The following is a 12,973-nucleotide window of genomic DNA, read 5'->3' as shown; positions in this document are numbered from 1 at the left end:
TGGTACCATTTTACGTCCCTCCCAGCCCTGTATGAAAGACCTAGACTCTCCACAGCCTCACGCAACCGTGGTTTTTTTTTTAATCATTAATTTTTGGCTGCACTGGGTCTTTGTTGCTGCTCATGGGCTTTCTCTGGTTGTGGTGAGCGGGGCGCTACTCTTTGTGGGGTGCCAGCTTCTCATGGTAGTGGCTTCTCTTGTTGCGGAGCAGAGGCTCTCGTGTGCTGGCTCAGTAGTTGAGGCTCAGTAGTAGTTACTCCCTGGCATATGGAGTCCTCCCGGATCCAGCAATCAAACCGTTGTCTCCTGCTTTGGAAGACGGAGTGTTAACCACTGGCCCACCAGAGAAGTCCCTGGCCTCAGTTTTGTCAGTCCGTTTGATTTTAGCCATTCTAGTATATTTGACATAGCATCTCACTGCCATTGACTAATTTGCCTTTTCCCGGTAACCTAACGACAAGCATCTTCATGTGTTCCTTGGCCCTTCAGGTGTCTTCTCCTTCTCCTATGTACTCTGCTTTACCAGCATCTCTAGAATCAGTGAATCAGTTCAGTTCAGTTCAATCGCGTCCGACTCTTTGCGACCTCATGAATCGCAGCACGCCAGGCCTCCCTGTCCATCACTAACTCCCGGAGTCCACCCAAACCCAGTCAGTGATGCCATCCAACCATCTCATCCTCTGTCGTCCCCTTCTCCTCCTGCCCTCAGTCTTTCCCAGCATTAGGGTCTTTTCCAATCAGTCAACTCTTCGCATGAGGTGGCCAAAGTATTGGAGTTTCAACTTCAACATCAGTCCTTCCAAGGAACACCCAGGACTGATTTCCTTTAGGATGGACTGGTTGGATCTCCTTGCGGTCCAAGGGACTCTCAAGAGTCTTCTCCAACACCACAGTTCAAAAGCATCAATCCTTCTGTGCTCAGCTTTCTTTATAGTCCAACTCACATCCATACATGACCACTGGAAAAACCATAGCTTTGACTAGACAGACCTTTGTTGGCAGAGTAATGTCTTTGCTTTTTAATATTCAGTCTAGGTTGGTCATAACTTTCCTTCCAAGGAGTAAGCGTCTTTTAATTTCATGGCTGCAATCACCATCTGCAGTGATTTTGGAGCCCCCAAAAATAAAGTCAGCCACTGTTTCCCTATCTGTTTGCCATGAAGTGATGGGACCAGATGCCATGATCTTAGTTTTCTGAATGTTGAGCTTTAACCCAGCTTTTTCACTCTCCTCTTTCACTTTCATCAACAGGCTTTTTAGTTCCTCTTCACTTTCTGCCATAAGGGTGGTGTCATCTGCATACCTGAGGTTATTGATATTTCTCCCTGCAATCTTGATTCCAGCTTGTGCTTCCTCCAGCCCAGCATTTCTCATGATGTACTCTGCATATAAGTTAAATAAGCAGGGTGACAATATACATCCTTAACATATTCCTTTTCCTATTTGGAACCAGTCTATGGTTCCATGTCCAGTTCTAACTGTTGCTTCCTGACCTGCATACAGATTTCTCAGGAGGCAGGTCAGGTGGTCTGGTATTCCCATCTCTTTCAGAATTTCCCACAGTTTATTGTGATCCACACAGTCAAAGGCTTTGGCATAGTCAATAAAGCAGAAATAGATGTTTTTCTGGAACTCTCTTGCTTTTTTGATGATCCAACGGATGTTGGCAATTTGATCTCTGGTTCCTCTGCCTTTTCTAAAACCAGCTTGAACATCTGGAAGTTCATGGTTCACATATTGCTGAAGCCTGGTTTGGAGAATTTCAAGCATTACTTTACTAGTGTGTGAGATGAGTTCAACTGTGTGGTAGTTTGAGCATTCTTTGGCGTTGCCTTTGGGATTGGAATGAAAACTGACCTTTTCCAGTCCTGTGGCCACTGCTGAGTTTTCCAAATTTGCTAGCATATTGAGTGCAGCACTTTCACAGTATCATCTTTCAGAATTTGAAATAGCTCAACTGGAATTCTATCACCTCCACTAGAATCAGTGAATAATGCATTGGAAAATATATGACATCTGAAGGCAGTATTTTTGCCAACAAAATGATTATCTGATTCTAGCTGTAGGATGTTAAACAAGAGATTTAATCACTTTCCCTCTCCTGTGAAAGGAATGGTTGTGATGAGATCTCTCTTCTGGATCTTTCCAGCTCAAAAATCCTTTTAAACCAAGTTTTCAGTAACCTTTTCACTAACCTGAAGTGTCTTTAAGTCCTTTGCCCATTTTAAATATGAGTTGTCGATATTTCCTAGGAAGATTTTTTTCTTGACAAAATCTTTGCAGCATCCGTGAAGTTGTTTCTTTACATTGGGGTAGAACATTTTTAAGTATTGGTAAGAGTTTTTAAAGTTTTTAACAGCATTTATTGAGGTATAGTTCACCTATCCATAACCTTCCCCCATGTAGAAGTGTACAGTTCAGTGCTTTAGTATATTTACAGAGTTGTGCAACCGTCACCATGATCCAGGTTTAGAACATTTTCAATCATTCCAGAAGAACCTTGCACCCACTGGCAGTTACTCCCCATTTTACTTTCCCCCTGCTTCAGGCTGACGTTCATCTACTTTCTGTCCTTGCGGATTTGTTGGGCAGAGATTTTTTCATCAGAGTTTGTTGAATAGAATTCAGAAGACCCATAAATTTTGATGGGGGGGTAAAAATTACACATTAGGTTATTTTTGTTAATCTCTAATTGAAATAGAGCACTTCCTTCAATTACGAATATAGGAAATAAGCCATCATCGTACCTGCTACTTATGATCTTGTCATTAGTAGAAATAACAAATTCCTACCACATTGCAGTTATTACTGGTATCTTGAAATAGCATGTACACTAAGTACTGTGTCAGAATTACAGACCATTAGGCCTACTGCTAGACCTTATTATTTAATGCACTAATAAAGAAGGCTATATACTATTGTATCACAGTCTTATTTAGTATTTTGATAACCACAGTTATAGCTGCCATAATGCAACGTATGGGTTCCTAAAAATCACCACACAATGCAAAAACTGCCCAATAAAAACCATACAGTTTATGGGGAAAATGGGATTAGGAGCATAGCCTCAAAACCTTTTTCACTGACACATCTTTAAAAGGACATTTAAATGGTAGGACAGCTTTATGCATGTTAAATAGTTAAGAAATGCACAAATATTGCCATAAATGCGGCACTTTACCCTGGAAGAGCCCTGAAGTTTGCAGGTAACATTGGGAGTCGGAGAGGTTGCAGTCTGTGGCTCACTGGAACGTGGTAGAAGGAGGGTGACTGGATGGAAAGTGGTGGCAGGTGTGGATGTGTTTCATGACACCCCGGGCTGAGGGCTGGTGGGCGTTGGAGGGGTCTGGAAGTAGGGGTGGGTATATTCCTACGTGACCCAGCCCAGTTCACCTAGGTTTCTTGGTTTCTAGGTTCACCTAGAAATTACGCATTAACAAACGCACACAACTCAAGTCATCCTTACATTTATCAGATGAGTTGGAACAAATTCGTGTTTTCAAAACAATTGTCATAGCAGAACCAACTATACTTCAGAATCATCCTTCTGACAGCTTCTACTTGCCCTCATGGCCTCCGGTTTTTCTCTTAACCTCCTCTTTAGGGTTTCGGGTTAATTCCTCAGATGTAATCAGGAGCTCCCTCACTTTTGTCCTCATAGCACCGCTGGGGTGTGTGTGTCAGAGTGCATGTCCCAGCACATGACAGCTGGGAACGTCCATGGGTCTCTGCTCCTGCTTTAGCCCCTTTAGGAGCCTCCATCACTCATCCTGGCCTCCACCCCCTGGTGTAGCGCAGGCCATGCCTGCTACAGAGTATGCTTGGTAAATACCATGAATGGAGCTGGTAGGAGAGTTCAGGAAGAATGCAGAAGGGTGACCACAGGTGCAGACAGAAAAAGTGCTACAGCTTTTCAAGTTTGGTGAAAACTTGGTTTAAGAGAATTTTTGAGCTAGAAAGATCCAGAAGAGAGATCTCATCACAACCATTCTTTTTACAGGAGAGGGAAAGTGATTAAATCTCTTGCTTAACATCCCACAGCTAGAATCAGAAAATCATTTAGTTGGCAAAAATACTGCTTTCAGATGTAATATATTTTCCAATGGATTATTCACTGATTGTAGAGATGTTGGGAAAGCAAAATTTAACTAACAGAAATCTACTTGGCAATGCACTTTGCAAATTCTGCCCCTCTGGTCCTTTGAGTGGAGTATTGCTGGTTACAGAAAAAGTAAATAATTTTGTAAAAAATTCTTCATTTTTGCAGCAGGGAAGCAGGATAAGTTCTGAGCAGCCTGTCTGCTTCCCCAGGATTTTGCCATCTGTCGCTAAAGACAAGGGTCTTAATTGAAAGCCTGTCTCTGCAATAGGCACTCTCACATTGCTGGGGAAGCACAAAGTGCTTCCGTCCTTCTGGCAGGGAACCCGTTGATGTCTAAAACTTGCCCTGGCAGCATCACTTTGGGACTCTCTCATTCACATACAGCTGTGTGTATGTAAAATGGTATATGGACAAGTTTTTCATGGCAGCCTTGCTTTATTTTTATATTATTATTTTAAAAATATTTATTTTTACTTATTCATTTATTTGGCTGCACCAGGTCTTAGTTGTGGCATATGAATTCTTAGTTGCAGCTTGTGGGATCTAGATTCCCCGATGAGGGATCGAACCTAGGCCCCCTGCTTGGGAGCGTGGAGTCTTAGCCACTGGACCACCAGGGAAGTCCCATGGCAGCATTGCTTTATAACAGCCAAAGTTAGGAACTGATCTAAGTGTCCAGCAAGAAGAATCTGAATGAATAGCTGTGGCCTGTCCACCTGATGGAATATTACCCTGAGACAGAATAGGAAGGTCCTAGGTGTGGAGATGTTTCCAGGATGTTCAGTTCAGTCGTTCAGTTGTGTCCGACTCTGCGACCCCATGGACTGTAGCACACCAGACTTCCCTGTCCATCACCAACTCCGAGAGCTTGCTCAAACTCATGTCCATTGAGTTGGTGATGCCATCTAACCATCTCATCCTCTGTCATCCCCTTCTCCTCCTGCCTTCAGTCTTTCCCAGCATCAGGGTCTTTTTCAGGATGTACTAGTGAGTGAAAGGAGACAGGATCCTGAAAGGTTCATGTGGTATTCTACATATGAGGTGGGAACAGGAATCTGTCTATGTATATATGTTCAAACCATGCTCTTTAAAAAACATTAATTTAAAAATAGAGGAAAAAAAGGAATGAGTGAGACAGCACAGCTGCCGCACCACCAGCAGCAGGCCTCCTGTGGGGTGGGGTGGGTTTCAGTTTCAGCCCGAAACTGAGGTCAGAGTTTTGACCCGAACACCGGACTGTTTCCTCATCAGTAGTTGGCAGCTGTTGGGATTACCTGTCAAGGTTCTTAACCTTGTCTGTGGCAGGCTGGATCCCTTTTAGAATCATCTTTTTAATTTTATTTTGGTATCAGTTTTAAAAATTTATTTTTTTGTTTTTGGCTGTGCCGCAAGGCATGGAAGTGTGGAGTCTTAACCACTGGACCACCAGGGAAGTCCCCCCTAGAATCATGAAGTAAAATACATCATATTGTAAAGTACATAGGAAGGCTATCCCAGTAGAGAGCAAAGCAGCGTGTTTAAGAGCCCAGGGGTCTGGAAGCACCGAGAAGAATCCTAATGTGGCTCAAAGGCTGGCCCTGTGGGAAGATGAGGCGGCTGAGCAAGCCCAGGTTCACCACTGGAGTCTACCAGTGTCTTTCCAAGTATCGTCCTCCTCTTCTTTCCATCTTCTTTTTTAATACCTCCCCCAAGCCTGACCATGTTACGCCCTCAGTAGGCACCGTGCTGAATTAAAGCGTTGCTGAGTTGTGGAGTCTTCTTGTGACCCTTGTCCTCACTGCAGGCTCACCGCAGAGTCTATATTAAGGCTGACAGAGAGCCAGTTATATTTGGGCGTTAGCTGACTCCCAGGGTTTAGCCATAACACGCATACGGTAAAGCAAACAGAACATTCCAACTGCAGGCTTAGAGACAGAGGGGCCCCACGCATGAGCAGGAAGTCAGTCCATCTTTGTTGGCTGGCTGGATGATGGTTGTATGAAATTGCTTCATTGTATTTCATTAATTCCTTACGGTCTTTTAAAGGCATTTCTGCTGTATTTGTGTATTGTCCTCCTAAGTATTTTCTTGTTCCATCCTGGGTACTCATTTGGGAATTGTTTTGTAGAATATGGAAGTCTCAGAAGAGTCAGCTGAAAAAAATACCCCTCTCGGTAACTGAAGAAAACAAAAGTTAACCTCAGTGTTCATTGTGATCATGGGTAAGTCACCTTTCCTTATCTCACCTTATATTTATATTTAATAAGTAACTTGGGAATGTTGATAATCTAGAAGCACGGCAATGAGTTTGACCTGTAGTCCTTTCTCTTTTGCCTGACCTATTTATACACACCTTCTAAATTTAATCCAAAAAAATAAATAAATAAATAAATTTAATCAGAGTCAAATGTCAGTTACTTATAAGAGAGATGCAGATCAAAAAATTCTTGTTCTCAGTACCTAGAATTTTAAGCCTAAAGAAGTGAATGCATATAGCTTTCAAACTCCCATGTCAGCATTTCATCCGAATGTCTGTCTGGAGAGAAGTCTTTCCATGGGGTTTTGAGTCTTCTAAAAAAGGCTTATTGACCCAGGAAGCACTTTCTTGATTTGTGTTTCCTCCTATCGAACCTTCATTTCCTATGCCAAGTTTCTTTAGAAGCCAGTTTGATAAGTTAAAATATAAAATCATCTCAGTTGTTTTCCACTTAATCATAAGAACATCTTTTATGATTGTGAACGCACCAAGCATAAGCAGCCCTCTCTCTGTCTTCTTTCTCTTTCCTGAGAAATCTTCATGTTTATAATAGTTCACATGACCTTATGTTGTTGAGAATCAAGACTGTATAGTTCATTTTTTTTTTAGAAGCTGGGAGCTTATCGCACACCATCCAGTGCCCATTGATTTTGATTTGATTAACTCTGTTTCCTTCCCACAGAAGCTGATTTCTCATCCATGTGGAAGGCAGGAAGCAGACATCCATACCTAATACTTAGCCTTGAAAACAAAAAGAGGATGGTAATCCTTTGTAAGCAACATCTAATACCAAAGGGGAGCTGAAACCGAAAGTTAATTTTTAAACATCTGTATCTTGTTTGTCTTCAGGTTAGCCATTTTCATGTGGAAGAAATATTTTTCATGTGGAAGAAATGGGACCTAATTGTATATTACATGTAATATGCCACCTTGGAATTTATGCTAACAGAGAAAAAGCCTTCTCTATAAAGATGCTGACTCTGGTTAAATACTCCAGAAGCTCTTTAAAAGTGTGAAACATCAAATAGAGAATCCATGCATAAAAAATGCTGTTTTAGCCATCTGATTTTTTTAAACCTGTACAAACATTTACATTATAGCCAGTAGCTTATCGGCGTCAGCTCCAAATATATGAGAAATAGTGTTCCCTTGTAGTTTTAGCCCTGAACTTGGCTGTGTAAATAGCCATAAAGTGATATGATATAAAACCTTTTTAACTGCAAACTATCTCTTGGGTTCCTGACAGTTGAGGTCCTTCTGTCCCAAAAGCTGAGCAGAGCTCCCTCTTGTCTGGATCAGTAGTAGTCCCATCAACTTATACAAACCGAAGCTCGCTGGAAGATCAAGTTTTATGTGCATTTTTTTTTAAATCCTTGAAGACTGAAACTTCTGTTTTAACCTGTAAAGTAATTTAATTTTTTTAAAAATATGATGATCAGCTTCAGTCAATAAAAAATATTTTTAATAATAAAAATAGTTTTTTGGGGTTTCTTTTTCTGACACAGAAGCGAAATAAGGAAGGTTACTCTCCTGAAACCAAACCTGGCAAGTTAATTTCCTGAGGAATGGGAATGCAGTTTTTTTAAGCATTGCCGATATCAAAGTTCTATTGTGCTGTATCAATGCCCCTTTGTTAAAAGGTTTCAGTGCTACTTCAGAGATGATTTTCATGAGAGTGGAGGAGCCACCCCATTTAGCCTTTTTAATGAGGGTGCTGAAAAGAGAAATTGGGTGAAGTTTGGCTATGTTCTTTATAAACGCTTGCTTTCTTCCCAGGCTAGGCTGGTTTATACCGGGCAAAACTGAGAAAGGTGCTGTGTATAGTCGATTGTGAACCATTGCCTCCAAGTTAGAAACCCAAAATGTCCCTGGAGAGGCCGACTTTCTGTCTGAGAAACAAAATATTAAATTTTCTCCTTCTCTTCATGATAGGTTCACAGCTGCACATCAACTTACCTAGTGAAAAGAGAGAACACTGATGAGATGCTAAGAACAATTTCAGGGACCTGAAGGATTTGAAAAAAGTCCAGTTGTTTTGTAACTAAATGTCTTTTAGCTCATAGAGTTATAGTATCTACCCATACCTATTCTTACCCATCCACATTCTTGTGTATTACAGTACATGATTTCAAAAATGGAAACCTTAGTATTATCAATTTATCTCTCTCAACCCTAGTTATTTAAGTCCATAAGCAATTTCTGTGAAAGAGAGGCAGCCTTTGGTTACAAGATAAAACTAGATTTCAGCCTTTATATTTTGTCATCAATATATTTCATCTTGAGAGGGGAATTCCCTGGCAGTCCAGCGGGTAGGACTCTGTTTTCACTGCCAAGGGTGAGGGTTTGATTCCTGCTTGGGGAAGTGGTTTTTCTGGTAGTCATGTATGGATGTGAGAGTTGGACTATAAAAAAAAAGCTGAGCGCTGAAGAATTGAAGATTTTCAACTGTGGTGTTGGAGAAGACTCTTGAGAGTCCTTTGGACTACAAGGAGATCAAACCAGTCAATCCTAGATGAAATCAGTTCTGAATATGCATTGGCAGGACTGATGCTGAAGCTGAAATTCCAATATTTTGGCCATGTGATGCGAAGAACTGACTCATTTGAAAAGACCCTGTTGCTGGGAAAGATAGAAGGCAGAAGGAAAGTGGGACGACAGAGGATGAGATAGTTGGATGGCATCACCAACTCGATGGACTTGAGTTTGAGCAAGCTCCAGGAGTTGGTGATGGACAGGGAAGCCTGGCGTGCTGCAGTCCATGGGGTCACAAAGTCGAACACGACTGAGCAACTGAACTGAACTGGGGAAGTAGGATCCCATAGGCCATGCAGAGTGGCCAAAAAAGGAGGCAACTGAATTGTACTATAATTTGCCTGCCAGAAATTATCTCAGCCTTCAAAATAGACTGATGGAAGTGTATTTTTAGAGTTTGTGAACGGATCTATTAAATACAAATAACCCAAAATAAAGAAATTCTGAATAAAGATAATACTGAAATTCTGAATACGAGATAATACTTAACAGTTTTACCTAAAAACTGCTAATAAAATGCAAAGGATTGAGGGTCACTATGGGGTAAGCTTGGTTTATTTCAGGAAACGTGGCTGAGGTTTAGAACCTTGTGTGTGTGTTAATCACTCAGTCGTGTCTGACTCCTTGTGACAATATAGACTATAGCCCACCAGGCCCCTCTGTCCATGGGATTTTCCAAGCAAGAATACTGGAGTGGGTGGTCATTTCCTTCTCCAGGGGATCTTCCCGACCCAGAGATTGAACCTGGTTCTTCATTCGCAGGCAGGTTCTTTACCATCTAAGCCACAAGGGAAGCCCCAGAACTTTGTGTATACCATTGATCCTGGGGTTGTTCTTGGTGACCTTGACCTGAGATTTTTCTTCTCTGGTTAGATACCAGTAGCTAAAGTGGCTGTTTCAAAGCCATGCATTTTTGTTTCTCTTGAGCCGTGTGATGACAATTCTGTTGGGGTCCATTTCAAAAAGGTTCATCATTCTGGGCCAAACAGAATCATCATAGTAACCACTTCATACGTGATATAGAACAATGAATACAATCAGATTACGAAACCAGACACATTAATCAGAACCACAGCTGACAAGGTAGGTTAAAAACCAGAATGGTCTTTGAGAGAACTTCATCAAATGAGGGCACATTAGTCAGTCCTGTAAATGATGATTTCTGGGTCCTCAGCCAAATGCACGCTTAAGAGGTCTAGCAAAGAGACAAAATAATTTGAGCTCACATTAAATATTGTTTTGCTGGCCACTGCAGACACAACAGGGAGCAAAGCAGACTCAATCTTTGTTTACAGTCTAGTGGAGGTTGTTTAGTTGTTAAGTCATGTCCAGCTCTTGTGTGACCCCATGGACTGTAGCCCCCCAGGATCCTCTGTCCCTGGGATTTCCAGGCAAGAATACTGGAATGGGTTGCCATTTCCTTCTTCAGGGGACCTTCCTGACTCAGGGAGCAAACCCATGTCTCCTGATTTGGCAGATGGGTTCTTTACCACTGAGCCACCAGGGATGCCCATCTAGTGGGAGAGACAGATCTTAATCAAATAATCGCAAATAGGTTGTGAAAAACTGGTAAGGGCTACGAAAAATAAAGCTTTGAGCTACTGTGTCAGCATACAATAGGGGCATAGGTCAAGCGTGGAGGGTTCAGGGAAGGCTTCCCTGAGGAAGTGATATCTGAACTAAGCCTAAAGATGAGTAGATGCTGACTGGCAAACAGGAAGGAAAAGAGCATTCCAGATAAATGGTAACAGCATGTGCAAAGGCCCTGAGATAGAAAGGAGCGCAATACATTTTCTGACCTGATGGACTAGGATGGAGCAAGATGAGGCAGGAAAGAGAGGCTGGGACACCAGATCAGACACATGTCAGTGAGGCAGTGTGGGAATTGCAGCGCCATCACTTGGTAATTCCAATGATGTAAACTCTACTGTTTGTTTTTTTGGTTTTCCTTGTGAGTGAGTGAAGTCACTCAGTCATGTCTGACTCTTTGCGATCCCATGGACTGTAGCCCACCAAGCTTCTCCACCCATGGGATTCTCCAGGCAAGAATACTGGAGTGGGTTGCCATTTCCTTCTCCAGGGGATCTGCCCAATCCAGGGATTGAACCCAGGTCTCCCACATTGCAGGCAGACGCTTTAAACTCTGAGCCACCAGAGCCTTGTAATCAGGTCTAAGTTATCCAGTTATCCTAAATGCTCCTAAATATCTAATATCCTAAATGCTTTGCCCTTGTAATGGCCCAGGGGCAGCATTAAACAGCACTGGAGATATGCAACAAAAAGCAGAATCTCAGCCAAATAGTGACAGCCAGTTTTCGAATCAGGTCTCCTGCCTGAAGGGGTTCTCACGAGGGACCTGACAAATTGAGGGTGGGGAAGATTGTGTCCTTGTGTCCGTAGGAATGCTCTTTCATAAAACTCAGCCATATGTTGATGTGCCAAATTACGGGGGACTCTGTATTTACTTTTTCAGCTCCTTCATTCCACACACATTTTTGCTGGATGTTACTAAGCACCACCAGGATAAAACTGAGTAAGGCAGGGAACCCCCTGGTGGTCCAGTGATCAGGGAACTCAGATTGTACAGTCTCTACTGTGTAACCAAAAATTACTAAAAAAAAAAAAGTAAGACAGGGTGGTCCTTGCCCTCCAGCTGCTCAAATATCTTTCTTACAAACAGATCAATCATAATTCATTAGAGATGTCTTTAACAAAGTACTCTGGGATCCCAACAGTATTGAGCACCACTTCTGGCGCAGTTATCAACCCTTTATTATTGATAGGAATGGTAGTTGGTTGCTGACCTTAAGTCCCTGTGGCAGACATTGCTTTTTTGTTTTTTTTTAATTTATTTTTTGGCTGTGCCACGTGGCGCATGGGATCTTAGTTCCCTGACCAGGGATTGAACACACGCCCCCTGCATTAGGAGCTCAGGGTCTTAACCACTAGGCATCCAGGGAAGTCCCAAGTCCCTGTGGCAGACATTCTAAACCCAGAAGGGGTGTTGCCTGGTTTAAAAGAAGATGCATGAAGGTCACATAATACGTGCTTTTGTTGAATGTGGAAAAAGGTGTTTGAGAAACAGCTGGTCTGGAGCCTGCAAATCCCTTTCCTGCAGGCCTTCTTTCCCCACAGCTATTGACTAGGGGCTGAGGGTTAAAATGAAATAATACACACAAAGGGTTTTACCTAGTGCCTAGCAAATACTAAGCATTCAGTAAATATTAGCTGTGCTTAGTCGCTCAGTTATGTCCTATTGTTTGGAACCCCATGGTCTGCAGCCCGCCAGGCTCCTCTGCCCATGGGGATTCTCCAGGTGAGACTCCTGGAGTGGGTTGCCACGCCCTTCTTCAGGGTACCTTCCCAACCCTGGGATGGAACCCAGGTTTCCTGCATTGCAGGCAGTTTCTTCACTGTCTGAACCAACAGGGAAGCCCAAATATTAGCTATTGTTATTTTATTGTAAAGAAGATTTTTGGCGATTAGAATTAGATTAAAGTGGGGTTATTTCCTCTTTATAAGGGAGTAAGAGGAAAGCCTTGTTAAATACATCTTTCAAGTTCCCAGTGTCAGCTCCGGGACTAGACAGTGAGGAACCAGTGAGGTTACAGAAGGGGTCCAGCAAACAACATTCAGGGTTATGTAGGTGTCACCTTCCCACTTCAAGGAGTGTCCTTAGTTTTGGGTGATTTCACACCTATACTCTGAGAGGAAAGCTGAGGCCAGCAGAAACAAAATAACCATTTGAGAGCTACCTGTGATTTAAAAAGAAAAAAAAAAACTTTAATTTTGTGACTGGTAATTTTAGAAGCAAACCAGTAATAATATTTAAAAAGAAAAGAAAAAAAAAGACTCACATCACCTCCTGTGGCATCTGCTGCATGCTGTCTGACGGCCCAGCTCTGGGTTGGTCCAGAGCTGTCTCCAGGCTGTCCCAGCCCTGCCTCTCTCGGTCAGGTTCTCAGCTCTAGGAGGGTCTCTGAAAAGTCATCCCACAGTCCCGCGTTGATTACAGCTGCAGTTACGTTACACTTGGGCTTCCCAGCTGGCGCTAGTGATAAAGAACACTCCTGCCAATGCAGGAGAAGTAAGAGACAGCGGTT

The 12,973-nt window shown here is 42.5% G+C and overlaps 1 protein-coding gene across 3 annotated transcripts in view; it reads left to right on the top strand.

Annotated features, from left to right (window-relative positions):
- The window catches only part of CCDC62 (coiled-coil domain containing 62), a 40,887-nt gene extending 33,075 nt beyond the window's left edge, over positions 1–7,812 (top strand). For all 3 annotated transcript variants that reach the window (XM_069557750.1, XM_069557749.1, XM_069557748.1), the window contains 2 exons: positions 6,210–6,303; positions 7,021–7,812. In XM_069557750.1, the coding sequence (XP_069413851.1) occupies positions 6,210–6,263 (54 nt within the window). In that variant the 3' untranslated portion in view covers positions 6,264–6,303; positions 7,021–7,812. The remainder of the gene's footprint in view (positions 1–6,209; positions 6,304–7,020) is intronic.
- Positions 7,813–12,973: the final 5,161 nt, after the last annotated feature.

This window comes from Ovis canadensis, chromosome 17, assembly GCF_042477335.2.
Source record: "Ovis canadensis isolate MfBH-ARS-UI-01 breed Bighorn chromosome 17, ARS-UI_OviCan_v2, whole genome shotgun sequence".
Taxonomy (NCBI): Eukaryota; Metazoa; Chordata; class Mammalia; order Artiodactyla; family Bovidae; genus Ovis; species Ovis canadensis.
This window is presented reverse-complemented; position numbering and strand designations above follow the sequence as displayed.